The sequence below is a fragment of the Sciurus vulgaris genome (genome assembly GCF_902686455.1).
Source record: "Sciurus vulgaris genome assembly, chromosome: 1".
NCBI classification, from domain to species: Eukaryota; Metazoa; Chordata; class Mammalia; order Rodentia; family Sciuridae; genus Sciurus; species Sciurus vulgaris.
Window position 1 is genome coordinate 182,810,382 of NC_136461.1, and position 13,845 is coordinate 182,824,226.

General features: G+C 40.4%; 1 protein-coding gene across 7 annotated transcripts in view; it reads right to left on the minus strand.

The window, feature by feature from the left end:
• SYBU (syntabulin) overlaps positions 1 to 13,845 on the minus strand; it is a 108,660-nt gene that overhangs the window by 29,196 nt on the left and 65,619 nt on the right. The window contains exon 1 of one of the 7 annotated variants that reach the window (XM_079130935.1): positions 7,207 to 7,554. The exons of the other annotated variants lie outside the window; for them this stretch is intronic. Coding sequence (XP_078987061.1) covers positions 7,207 to 7,234 — 28 coding nt within the window. The 5' untranslated portion in view covers positions 7,235 to 7,554. Of the gene's footprint in view, positions 1 to 7,206; positions 7,555 to 13,845 lie in introns of those variants that run through there. 7 annotated transcript variants of the gene reach the window in all.

A 13,845-nucleotide genomic window follows, 5' to 3' on the forward strand; every position in this document is an offset into this window, starting at 1 on the left:
AAAAATATGCAGGGTACTACACAGCAAAAATAAATTCTGAAAATCACTAATTGCTACGTGTGATGTTGATCACCAAAGAAGTGTAGAAAAAGTCCCTTAATAAGGCAAGAAGGAGGCAGCAGGAGTTCACTGAGAGCTATATACGAAAAACAATTCTCACATCCTCTTCTGACAGTTATGATTGCCATGTAACTCATATATCTGGAATTCAGTAGACATTTAATACAAACATTTAGGATACTCTTACAAACAAGGCTGACATGTGCACTGGATGATAGTACAGTTCAGTACCCTAAGGATGCTGACTAATGGACTGCCTGTCACCCTCAAGGGAAATCACTAGTAAAGTGTTGCCCGGCTCTGTGCTTGCCCTTATCCCATTTAACATGCTTAATTAATGACGTGAAAGAAAACGTGGAAGGCACGGTACTGACAGCAGACTACAGATTACACAAACCTTGAAGGGATAATGAATATGACAGATGACAGAGTCAGATAACAATGCTACTAGCCACTGTGCACTCAGAGTCTCCTCTGTCCAGAACGCTATACCTGCTATTTCCTTTCATTCTTCCTCCCAAAGACATACAGGGTAAAGATGAGGTTTTGAGGGGTCATGGGATTCATCCCAAGCCACAGAGCTAGTCAATAGCAGAACTGACTCATTCAATAGGAAAGCCTACTTTCTTCTTTGCCCTCTCTGATTGGTTCCTTGTGATCAAACGTCACAAAGATCTAAGAACTGGAAGCTAAGATGGTAACATTCAAGTTGGTTCACTGCAAGTCAGTGCTGAGACTTCCATGCACTAAGCAGCCGCATAGGAAAGGGACATGGAGAAATGCAGTTCCAGTGCTCAGGATCCTGCAGAAGGTGCTGAGCTATACCAACAATGAGGCTACAGGAGCACAATGCAGAGGGGTCACCAGGAACACACAGGAGGAGGAAATACTCTTGGCTCACATGTCAGGAAGAGGGCAAAGGGGCATGTCATGAGACAGAGTCATTGAGATGGGCCTGGGGCACCGGACAGAAAGGACCAAGTGTTGGGGTGTGGAAGGGAGCTGACCTCAGGTGAAAAGGGATGGGATAAACCAAAACATGGAGGAAGGAAACCATGGGGCAGGAATGGAGCAGAGTCACTTGTCTGGATGGAGTTCTGTGATCAGATGAGAGGATGAAGTCCAAAGAGTGAGAAAGTCGAAAAATGTGAGACCTCTGCAATGGCCATGGTGCGTGGGGAGCACGTCACTGTGGAGGCCAGAGGGGGGCAGGGTGAGTTTCGAGGAGTGAACCAAGTGGCGTTTTATGAAGAAACTGTGACAGCAATGTCTGGAGGATATGCTGGAAGCTGGACGGCAATTCAGGTGACCATGAGAGTTAGCAGACAGGTCACATGGCAAGTGGGAAAGAGACCTGACTCTGCAGTTCATTTCCACATAGCTTGTAGGTTCCCAAAATTAACCGTATAGGTTAAAAAGCTTGCAGAACTCCAGGCAAACAAAGAATTTAAAACAGGAAATGTATAAAAGCAAGTTAAACATTAAAAATGCCTTTATCTTAGGCTACACACTTGGGTGCAGTGCTACCCACATAAAAGAATAATCAAAAGGAAAAACATGTTTTCCACACAACAAAGAGCAGAAAAACCAACAAAGAAGGAATTATCTCAATCAAATGAAAATAAAAACTCTTCTTCATAGGACCTAAAGAACTTCTAAAAAAAAATGAATAATCTGATCCTCCAAGATGTAGGTTGGATTTTCCCTTGCGTAATCTTTAATGCAATTTTTTTTTTTTTTTTTTTTTTTTTTTTTTGCAAGCACAAATGTCAATAAAGTCAGACAGATAAGCTGGGTAAATTCAGGCAATTTCTGACATCTGTTCAGAATGTGAGAATAAAAACAAATGGAGAAATGGAAGGCCTAGTGTGCCTTACTTTAATTCTGACATGTGCTCCAAGAACTAAGGTGAGAGTGGGAAAGGTTAACTGCCACGACAGGGAAATGTTTCCAGGGAAAGGCCTGGCCACACAACTGGGTGGTTTCTGGGCTGGGGACAGGCTCAGGAAAGCAGGTGCAAGGCAGGTGGGGCAGCTCCTGCACTCTTGCCCCAGGACCTGTTCAAAGTCCAGCAGGCTCAACAACTTCCTGGAGGGGACCTGCACCTGGGATGCTGTGCTCTCACTTCAGCGCCCCTTCGGGAGCTGGAGAGCCAGCCAAAGAGAGATGGGGTGTTTTACCTTCAATAATGGGCACCACAATTTCACCTCATACCACTGTCAAATGAAAATTATTCCAACTCTCAAGTCTCCAGAAAAAATGTTTTGAATGTTCCCTTCCACCTAGTTCCCTCCCCAAAGCTCTCTATTTGTCCTAATGTGGTTGACAGCACTTAAAAAGAATGGATTGTACTCACGATTCCACTGTTCTTTGCACACAGCCTGTGTTCTGCATTTCTATAGGCCTGTTTAATGGAACCTTCTCCAGGATCTCAACTCCCAGGGAAGTTTGGCACCCTGCACATGTTCCCAGGCCAACCCTTTGCTTGCTCAGCCACTTGGCCCCACCCCCTGTGCAAGTTAACTTTTAAATTCAAGTGTACTCAATGTTCTCTCCTTTCTGCTCTCCTCCTCTCCCCACACCGCAATGTTCAATGAGAAACCAAAATGGAATAGCAAAGCAAAGCAGAGTCTTGCAAGCTAATTAAGGCCACTCTCCTTAGGACCACTGGAGAGTGTTCACACAGCAGTAAAAAGGAGATTAAGAAGGCTTTGGAAATGCTAGTTTCAAAATATCTCCAAACAGGTAAATAAATATGCGACCAATTTCGGTACTGTAGATTTACAAACACCCTGGTGAGATGAAATCAGCAAGGCTCAAAAGTGACAAGTCCTCTAGAGTTGGATTTCAATTCCACCTTGGCATACACAGCTGCAAAAATATCTTCTAGGCTCTGCCATGTTCATTGACTCACAGACAACTCTTGAGGACCTACTAAGTGCGGGGTGCAATGCTAACTGAGGGGAACACAAAGGCAAAGACGACATGACTCCGGGGCTTTAAAACTTTACCCTGTGTTCCACCATACTTTTAGGGGCACATGAAAAGAAAATTATTCTTAAAGGAAATGATAAAACACACATTTCCATGTAGTGGTTACCCCTGGTGGAAACAGAATGGATTCTGAGCGCATGGGCAGCTTTGGTGGTGGCAACACTTAAAATGCAAGGCCAGCTCACAAGTACCTGCTGCATGAGTGTGCCATCTGGCCTACCTAGGTGTCACATGCATGCTTTTTATGCATCACATTATGTGTAATTTTTTTTTTACAAAAAATGGAAGTAATAAAAGTGCATTTAAAACACAAGATAATAAATGGTTGAGAGAGAGAAAGGAAAAGAAACAGTCCTTGTTACAGAGAAGTTCACATCCTGGTAGAGAGCCATCTAAACACTAATTATAAATGTAACATAGAGACCATAATTTAATTTAAAAAAAACCTCTAAGGGCATACATAGTATTTTAGTTAACAACAATGGCATGTCAAGGTCAATCCTCAAGTGTCTCTGCACTTAAAGATCTGGTTTTGCTCTTCATGTCAATATTACACCACGGTCCCTGGGGCTTTCACAGACCATGGTCCTCCTCTTTCCTCTCGTGGGACCCTGTTCCTCCCCCAGAAACATATCACACGTATACAGGGGTCCTGATTTACTGTTTTATTCTACTGCCTGGCTTATCAATACATACTTGTGGGGGAAAAAAGTAGTAGTAGTACTGGGTTCAGTTCTGTTGAACGGTGGCTGAGACTGATGACTAAAGGAAGGGTGGAAATGCCAAACTGGAGAATCCCAGCCAGACCTTAAGAATGACCCAGCTTTGCCTAGGCAAAGCCCTTTACCATCCCTCTTCTCTGGGCTTGGCAGTACCCAACGAGGGCACTATGTGCAGATCCTAGACCATCACCTGTCAACTAGTGCTGCTAAGCCTGGCTTGGATCCCTCACTCCCTCCACGAATGAAGAGGAGAGAAGCAGTGCGTGTTGTGTAGTAGCTTCGTATCAGGTGTAGGCGTAGTCTCTCTCTCTCTCTCTTTCTCTCTCTCTCTCTCTCAAGAACTTTAGCAGAAATCAGGTCTTCCTGGCAGAGGTCTGCAGAGCCTGCCTATCCCAGCTTCAGAGGTGAGCACAAGGAGCTCAAAGACTCAGGAAGATCTGGTTTCCCTGAACAATGTTACTGCTACACAAGACAAAGGAGCATCCCTTCATCTGAAACACAAAGTCCCCCAGTGAAAAACAGGACTCAGCAAATAGAATTGTAAATAGAGACTTCAAAAAGCCCCCTGGAGGTCAACAAAAGGATATGACCCAAAATTCATGACAGCAGCACCAAGTACCTAACAAACACTTAACAAATCGTGCACCATCTCAACATGCAGGTGCATGACCAGTTACACCGCAAAAGAAAGTGGGTCATTTATTCTGGTCACAGACCAGGAGAATGTAAATATAAGGTCACCACTTCAGTGGAGATGCCACTAAGGATTTAATTTTGCCTTGAAACATTAGGAAAGAAGGCTTATTCTAACTATATCATCTGAGTGATACTGCATATGAAATTATGCTCAGTGAAATATATTCAGCACGTGTGGACTATCATTGTTCCCAAGTCCCCAACCTCTAGAAGCTTCATTTTAAACCACATCCTAAAAATGTATATGCCCCTCCCCGCCTTTCCCATTCAAGTGAGTTGATATCATCCTTCTTGTACATGCCATGTTCTTTCCAGGGCAAACAGATGGAAAGAAGAGAATGTGTCAGAAAGAAGTGGGAAATGAAAATGACATTAAAATAAAAATAAAGCTGCAAAACGTAATCTAGGTCAACTCTTCATGTACTGTAAAAGCAGCACCAGCAGGCTCTGCACATGTGGCATTGGTCTTATTTTTTTGGCTCAGATGTCACACAGGATTAGTGCAAAAGGAAAAATCCCAGCATGGGGCCTATTTTTAAACAGATTAATCAATCATTTCCCATCTCTTCCTCTCCCATCATTCCCCAAACCTTCAACTCAATGAAATTAACCTTTTTTAAAAATACATCATTGACTGCACTCTGAATGGAAATTCTTTCAGAACAGGAAGTGAGCTTAAAAATTTGAACCTAGATTTTAATTGTTACATTTCTAATTCATTATAAATAGTAACGAATTACTCTGTGGCCTAGCTTCTTTTATCCTACACCTCCACTGCAGTGTCTTCCATGTCCATTGTGTTAGTGGCAACAAAAGTAAGTGATAAACATTACACACACACACACCCACACACACACACACACACAGAGTCATTTAGCAAAATAAAGCTGCACATTTGAAAAGGAGAAAATTAATATGAATATTTCATTTTCTATTAGCTACATTCTTGTGCACATTGAATTCCATAATTCCACTCAAAATGCCAAGTACATATAGGTTCTTAGTAACTTTTTCATATAAAATATAAAACTTGAAAAAAATCAAGTTAAGTAACTGTTCTGGCTATTAGCTAAAACCTCCACTGACCTCTGTGCATTGTCACACGGATGACGATGATGCTTAGAGCAACCATGACACAACAGCAGCTAAATGTATATCCTGTGCCGCGATTAGGTCACTGAATTCTTCAAAGCAGTCTTATCTGATAGGTACTATTTTTATCTGCACTATACAGATGAGGGAACAATTTTAGAGAGGAGAGAGACATTTTGAGGTAGGATAAAAATTCCACACTATCCTGGTGTTCAGAGACACGAAGGACAAGAAGATTCATCAGAAACTTTGAGAAAGAGATACGGGCTTTAGACTACAAGTGAGGTGAAAACTCTGAGGAAATGTCATGGACATTGTTTCCAGTTCTTTAAAACCTTGATATCTACAGAACTGACCATGTACCCATGTTTGTCCATTACACTTTAACTACAATGAAGTTTATATTTATAAAGCAATGACCTAAATCTTGGCCCCTGTGACAAAATCAGGAACAAAGTTGTCATCAGTACAGTCACATTTTCAAAGGGTGGTATCTTTCCATCACTTGGAATAATGAACACTGAGCCATGACTAACTGTTGGAAAAGATGACATTGAACAGTTTCTCCTTTGCTTGGATGGACATGGGCATAGAAAAAAGAAGAAATTTACTGTCTAGCATAATGTTTTGTGCACACTGTTTTACATGATTAAAAGCAAATTTCTTATACCTTTCTAGTCAGTGTTCTGATTTTTGTTTGGAGGTGGTAGATGCTAGTTATTTCCTATAGACAGTGTTAAAAAAAACTTAATTTTATACGATTTTAAGTTTATCGAACTAGAGTTGAAGTTACCATACGCAGAGTCTTTCTTGTGTTTCTACTAATATAATTTTAACAGCAAAGGCATTAATCATTTGCCCAGCAGATGAAAAGCCCTTTAAGATGATGCATATGTTTTACAACATTGGGAAACCAATCCGTACACTCTTGGAATGTACAGAAAAGTGGAAATGATAAAGCAAATGAATTAATATGAGTAAAAATCTTCCCCATCCCCATTCTATAGGCACGAAGAGCTTCAGAATTTCTACTGGAGGCCATGTGAGAAAAGTAAATTAAAACGGGTCAGAGAGATGTGCTCTGAATAATTTTCAGGGTGAGCCAGCGGACATGGCATTCCTTTTTGTAATCACATGAGCAGGTCCTCTCTTGATAATAAATACATCACGTCCCAGCCTACACAGAGGCCCACTGCAAACTGTGTGCAGTGCCAATTAGCATTAATTATAGCTGTGCTTGTCTTTTCCCCCAAACACACAACTGGGAAGGCCATGATTGGTATTTACAAATGCAACATGCAATGTTCCAGGGCGAGAAGAGCATTCTAAAATATAACTGTCCACATGGTCAGTGTGTGTGTGTGCATGCGCATGCATGTGTACATGTGAAATGACATAAACAGACTCAAACTACCAGGAGTATCTAAAACAATACATGTGTATATTTTGAAAAGTTTAGTTATTGGCCCTGCATTCAGAATATCTAAAAGGTGGAGGTGAAAATTTGTTTTTAGTATACATTTTTAGCCTACTATAACTAACTTTACACACACACACACACACACACACACATGCACACACACAGATAATATCCTCAATGATCCCATGTAATTATTTACTTACTGTGACTAATACTACTTACTTAGAAGGTAAGCTCCGTAGACTTTCATGGCAAACACTGCCTCTGCAAACAGCCTCCCACCACAGGCTGGGGTATGTCTTTTGCAGAAATACAGTGTGTGCAGCTCATCTCTCCATAGAGTACAGTCTCAGAGTGGGGTATCCATGGAGACCGAGCCTCCTGCATGTGCAGGGCAAGGAAGTTACTCTGCTGGGCACCATAGCAACAGGAGGCAGAGGGAGAGCGGACCTATCAGGGAAGAGCACAGGGCCTTCTCCCTGGTGACTGCAGCATTTCAAATGAAACCATTGCCCTCATGAATGGACACAAAGCATCTGAAGAAATACCAAACTGTCAAATAGAAGCAAATGCCTACACAACAGTCAAGACTAATCCTCTGACAATATTGGAACGAAACAATTTTTCCATATTATAATATCACCATGAGTGAGTAAGATATTACATAAAAACTCCACACCTCCCTAAATTTAATGGCAAGCATGTGACAATTTTTAGGAAAATGCTTGTGTACTTCATGAATTCCAGCTATTTAAATATGCAAGGCACTTCACAGCACTGCCTGGAAGAGAGGAACAGGACAGATCTGTTGTTCTGAGGAGAGAAAATGGAGTCCGGGGCTCTCTGGGACATTAGTAGGTGTCTTACTTCCAATAGGAGCTCTCTCAAAGTAAACATATGTATTTATATACTTATTAAGCTTCCGCGAAAGCCCTCTATCATATCAGAATAATTCTTACCAATGAGGCAAAATACAGAGGTAAAATAGGACCCACACAGGTGGGGCAGTAAGTGATCAGCCCAATGCCTTAAAGGTGTGCCATTTGTAAACTTTCCTCTTTTCTCCTTTTATAACAACAGTGAATGTGATTATTCATGGAGACTAGACTGTAGAACAGGCCAGTACTGTCACTATAAACAGTCCCCTGTCAAATGCTGAGACTGATTATTTGCAAAGACAGAGGATGTCTATTTTTTACCCTCAGTGTTGAGTAGTATTTAAATGGTGCAAACACACTGATATATAACCAATATCTTTTATGAATACTACAGCAATGGAAAAAAGCTAGGTATTAGTTATTTTCCATATTAAAGAAAAAGAGAAAACATTTCCTTATATTACAGATTACACTCTCCATCCCACTAACCCTTCCCCCAATTGCTTCTGACATGACCTGGTTCTCCTTACCTCTATGTCTAAATATAAGATGAGTACTTCTCCTTGCACAATTACCTCTCAAAAAAGAAGAAATCCCCTTATATTAGAGTCTTTTCAAAGCCTCTTATTTTAGGGCTGTTTTGTAATTACCTTCTTTGAACAAAAAGTGCCATTCAAAAAAGACACGTCAGTCTGAACTGGCTTCCATCTGTGGTACTTTTGGCTGCCTTCAGAGGTCAACCAATGGGATTGTTTCAAGTGAAAGAGACAGAGAAATTCAAAAGCAGATTTTCTAATTATTCCTAAGGTATGGCTTCTCCATGCTGTTAAAGATTCATTTAAATGGTAACACAGTCAATAGTTAAGCTGTAGAGATCACAAAACCCTACATCCCTTGCTATCTGAACTTGGGAACTGAATAGCTTTGGAGAGAGAAAGATAATTATCTACATCTACAGGATAACAGAAAAGCCAGCTGTCCCAGGCTATGCAGTGGATGCAGTGACAGCCTGCTGGCTGTTCACTAATGTCTACTTCTACTCTCCCCCTCTTCTACAATAACAGGTGCCCATCTGACTAGGATGTCCTGGGATATAATTAGAAATGACATGTGGTACTTCATCCTGACCTTAAAATGACCAGAGTGTCCCCTGGTCCCTCTCCCCTCCTTTCTGCTAGGCAGATGAGAGCCACTCTGGTCCCAGAAGCAGTAGCCTAGTGCTAAGGAGGCATAGCTGCCTATCAGCCTGGATCACCCAGATGTGCTATTTTGCAAGAGACAATCATCTGTCTAGTTTTAACCTCTATTTTGGAGTCTATTTGTTACAGTTACTTAGCCTATACCCTATTGGCTGGCTTGAACAAATTACCAATGAGAGTGAGACACGGATTCAAAATTGCTTTATCTCAAACAATCTAGGTAGAAGTGACGATGATTTACTCTGAAAAAGTCAGATGAATTAAGAAGTCACTCTAGAGATGAGAAAGAGTGAATAAAGCTTTTAAATGAAAAATGCCTAAAAGAAATATTTCTAAATTAATAATAGAGTACAAAAACATTTAACTAAAATTACAAATTAAAAAAAAATTAGATATTGATATTTCATCCATGTTGCAAAAGGTTTACTGGAGTTATCAAATAAACATCTCTCGTCTCATTAGGAAAATGGGGAGTCACATGCTGTCATGTGTACTGCATCCTTATTCTTTACTGTCTCCTTTGCCTCCATCCTAGGATAAGCCTCTCAATTTAGTGTCCTGCTGCTGGTTTCACCTCTTGATAATTCAGGTACCACAGAATCATTGGAGTGATCTCAAAAACATATATCAAACCATTCTCTTAAAACCCTCATGGCCTCCCATTACTCTGCAGACTTCATCTGCTCCCCCTAACTCCCTTCCTAACTCACTGCTTTGCCTTCCACCTGTGCATCCCCTGGGCCCCCTCCGAGCCTGAGATTCTCAGCTCAGATGTCATCTCCCTAGACATTCCCCTGCCCCAGCTCTATACTGCATTACTTTATTTCATTTGTCATTATCTGAACTTGCCTATGTGCTTATGCAGTAGCCATCTCCCATTAAAGGCAGGCACCATGAGAATGGGCATCTTGCCTGCTTTTTTCACTCCTCTATCCTTAATGCCTGGAACAATACTGTCAGCACATTGTAAATGCTCAATAAATTGTTGAATGAATGAACAAAAACTGGCAAATACATAGCTGAGATTCAAACCTAGTTTCACAGAAACTCTTCTTCACTACATGGTCAAGTGAGGGTTCCCTTTCCTTTAGATTTTTGCAATGCTGCAAACATTCCAGTTCATGCATCTTAGAATGCAAGCTTGTTACAGCAATGTTCCTGAAGTATTACCTCATTAAACCATGGCCCCCATTCATGCAATTTACTGACAACCTAAGCTATCATATACAAGTTTAGTGGTAGAAGAAATTAAACTCAATGAACTACCCAAGGGTACATGCTATGCCATTCAACATGTAACTTCTTTGCCAGTAACCCTAGGATACACCCAATGCCACACAACAAATCCTACCAGCAAAGAAGTTAGAGAAGTCAGGGCATTTATCCTTCTGGCTCCTTCTCTGCCAGAGGCTGTGTTCCTCTGCCCAAGTCCTTCACCCAAGGCTGTCTTTGGGTTCTAGGTAACATGACCCTCCTCTAGCCCCTTCAGGATTTGGAAATGGCTCCAAGCTGTTGCCAGTGCCTAGTATTTCACCATACCTTTCTGGATCCCCTCAACCACACCCAGGCCTTGGCAGAATCCTCCTTGATTTTGAGGTTGGGAGGGAAGCCCAGCCTAAAGCATCTACTTGCATAATTTACACATGAAAGACATTTCCAGGTTTTATTTCTGTTGAGATGACAGTTGATAAGCACCCTCAATGATGGGTGTGTGGTTTGCTGGCGATTCTGCTGTATATAAGTGACTTATAATGCTTCCCTCTCAACACATTAGAGAACTAAGTGAACCTTTGGCAGTCCCCCAAATCAGTGGCTATGAACACTGTACATGTAATAAATCCCAGTAGACCTGGATTTTGGATGGTAGTTACCTCTGAGAAGAAGAGGATTATGATTTGCTAATTCTTAGGGAGACTCCACTAAAGTCTATTTGGCACCATTGCTTGATTGGGTGCATCCCAGATGGGAGAAAAGCATGAAAGTAAACACATAAACTTTCCATAAGGACAAATACTCATTACTGTTTATTTTACTGTTTTGGTCCCTGTTGAGGAGAAGTGATAAACTTTTAACAGTCACCACAAAACATTATCTGCTATATTCTGTCTCAACATTCTTTCTCTCACAATGAAAGAAAGTTTCAGATATTTATTTCAGTATTAATGCAAAAGCTCTCACTTGACGAAGTCTAATGATCTTCCTTTAAGAAAGTATCCATGACATGTGGGGCAGCAGGTGAACCATTTGTGACCAGTAGAGAAAGGACTAGTTCAGGATCAAGTGGAAATCGCTAAGCACCTTACATTCCCTATGATGTCCATGTTCTCATGTTCATTTTACTGACCTTCTCCAGAGAGTCCTAAGTATTTGACTTTCTGTACTTCCCTGAAGTGACACTGAGTCTCATTAATTTTATTATCAGCAATAGCCAGCAAAGTTTACAAATGGACTCTCATCATCTAATTTATAAGACTTTATACGAATTTTTAGGCCTCTATCAACATTAAAGAAAAATCATTTGTGTTTTATATCAGCCACATTTTTCTTAATGGTTACTCCTCGACTTCAACTAAAATTAATAATTTGAAGGCAGGTCTTACAATTATTATATGCTTAAGAGTTAGGGGCAAGATTATGTTCTTTAAAATCCTTGTGTGTGTGACCTTGGATGATTGCTAAATCTGTTTGTGCCTCTGTATCCCCATCTGTAAAATGGGGGCTAATGATGACCCTTTTTCACATCAATGTTAGAATTAAATGAGTTAAGGTCTTGGAGTTTTGCCTGGAATAGTCAGTGCTCAGTAACTATTGACTAAAAAAAAAAAAAAAATCATATGTCAGAATGTTTTTGAAGCCTAAATGTACATCTAATATATCCTTACAAATATTTTCATAAGGCTTTCAGTATCTGAAATAATCTGCAGTCTATATATGAGGCTGAGCTTTGCTGCTGGAAGACTTGCTAATAACTAGTGAGCTATTTAAAAAAAAAATACCTTCCCAAAGAATATAGAAAGTTCCCATAACCAAAGTCTTACAAATTTTTAGTTTTTTCACTCTATAGAAATATTTTTAAATGTGTGAGACATTTTTCTGCCTTCATACCCATCATTTTCTTCCAAATTCCAACATCACAATGATTCTGTCTGCTTTTACATCCATTACTGCACTAAGTGCCACCAAGTATTTCAAGCTGGTAATGGCTTATAACACTTTAGAGGCCACTAGGCTTTTAGTAGTCTTTCATTTACTCTTTCCTATTTCCCCATCTCTTGGCTCACTGTCAAGCCTTCAGCTGTCAATTCACACTTTGGTCACAATGTCTTCCTTTATCAAGTATTCCTCTCATTTTATGTGAACTGGGCTAATAAGACAAGCTAGAATTTTATTTCAAGTAAACTTAAGTCCTATGTGAGGGTTTTAAGAGTTTTCCTGTAAATAAGGTGCATGGAATTTGTTACATCTTTATTAAGAACTACAGATGGCCCTCACTACCATATAGTGAGGAATTAATCTCTTTCAAAAGTCTTTTAATAATCCATTTTTATAGATGCAAAGCACAAGGTTTCAAAAAAGAAGACAAGCAGCTAAAGATCACACAGTTATAAGATGGAGATATGAAGATCTGGACCTAGTGTGTAGGACACGGTCTGGCCCCCTCTCCCTCTGTACAGACACTTGACTGCAGGCAGGGCAGGCTGGGCAACACAGGGAGCAGCTGTGAAGCCTAGGTGCTCAAATCTCCTTGAACTACTCTAGGTAGCTCAAATTATTACAAGAATAAGCTGTCGTTTTATTCTACACAACTAACTTTGAAGTGGAAATGATGCTCTTGATAAGAACAGAAACATTTGTGGGCTATGGTTGTGTGTGAAAGAGGCTCTATCAAGGGACTTAGTGCTGATTAATCACTAACCTCTTTGGTGCCTTCTGAGTTTTCTAGCAAATGCCTCTCAATGTGAGAAATCTTTTTTTTTTTTTTTTAAGTAACCAATCCCTGGCTATTGTTGTGAGGTTATTATGGTTCAGCTTGCAGGACTCCTATTTCAATAGCCTGGGTGGTGTCTGATAACAAGGGAATACTAACTTGGTTTGAATGCTAAGGAGATACAGTGACATCTTTCAAATGCAGATTTCAACATTTCAAGGTTTCTAAATGTGGATTTCTGTTAAATTATAGTGACCCTAACCACTTGTTCTTTCCTGATCTCCTTAATCATCACCTTCACGTTTTTCTAATTATTTGTTTAAATTTGTGTAATTGTTTCTCCACCCTTCCAACTAGTCTGTGGACAAAGGATTTAGTGCTTCTATTTGTAAAACAATGGCAGTGGATCTTTTTCTTTCCTGGGTTAAGATACTCTGTAAGTAATAAATCAAGCAAGAAAGTTGGCTCAGTATTGTCACTTAATGTACTCTCTCGCAGTAATCCAATTAGGCCTTTCATTTCTGGTTAAAAAGTTCCATCAGGAAACTGACTACAGACTGATTAGAGAAGCACCCCAGGGGAAGGAATGTCACCTTCTAGGACTCCTCAAAAAGTTTCCCCCTGGAAGGCCTTCATTCCTTTTCTATTAATCTGTAGGGTTCAACAGGATTTATTTCACAGTGTTCTTCCTTAAATTACAAGCTTCCTAAAGGCAGGATGATGACAAGGTCATTCCTGAAACCCTTCCCCATGTACCTCACATTCAATCCTCCCTTAAATGGGAGGAACTGTGAAATGAAGTTGACCAAATTATGGTGTGTGTGTGTGTGTGTGTGTGTGTGTGTGTGTGTATACA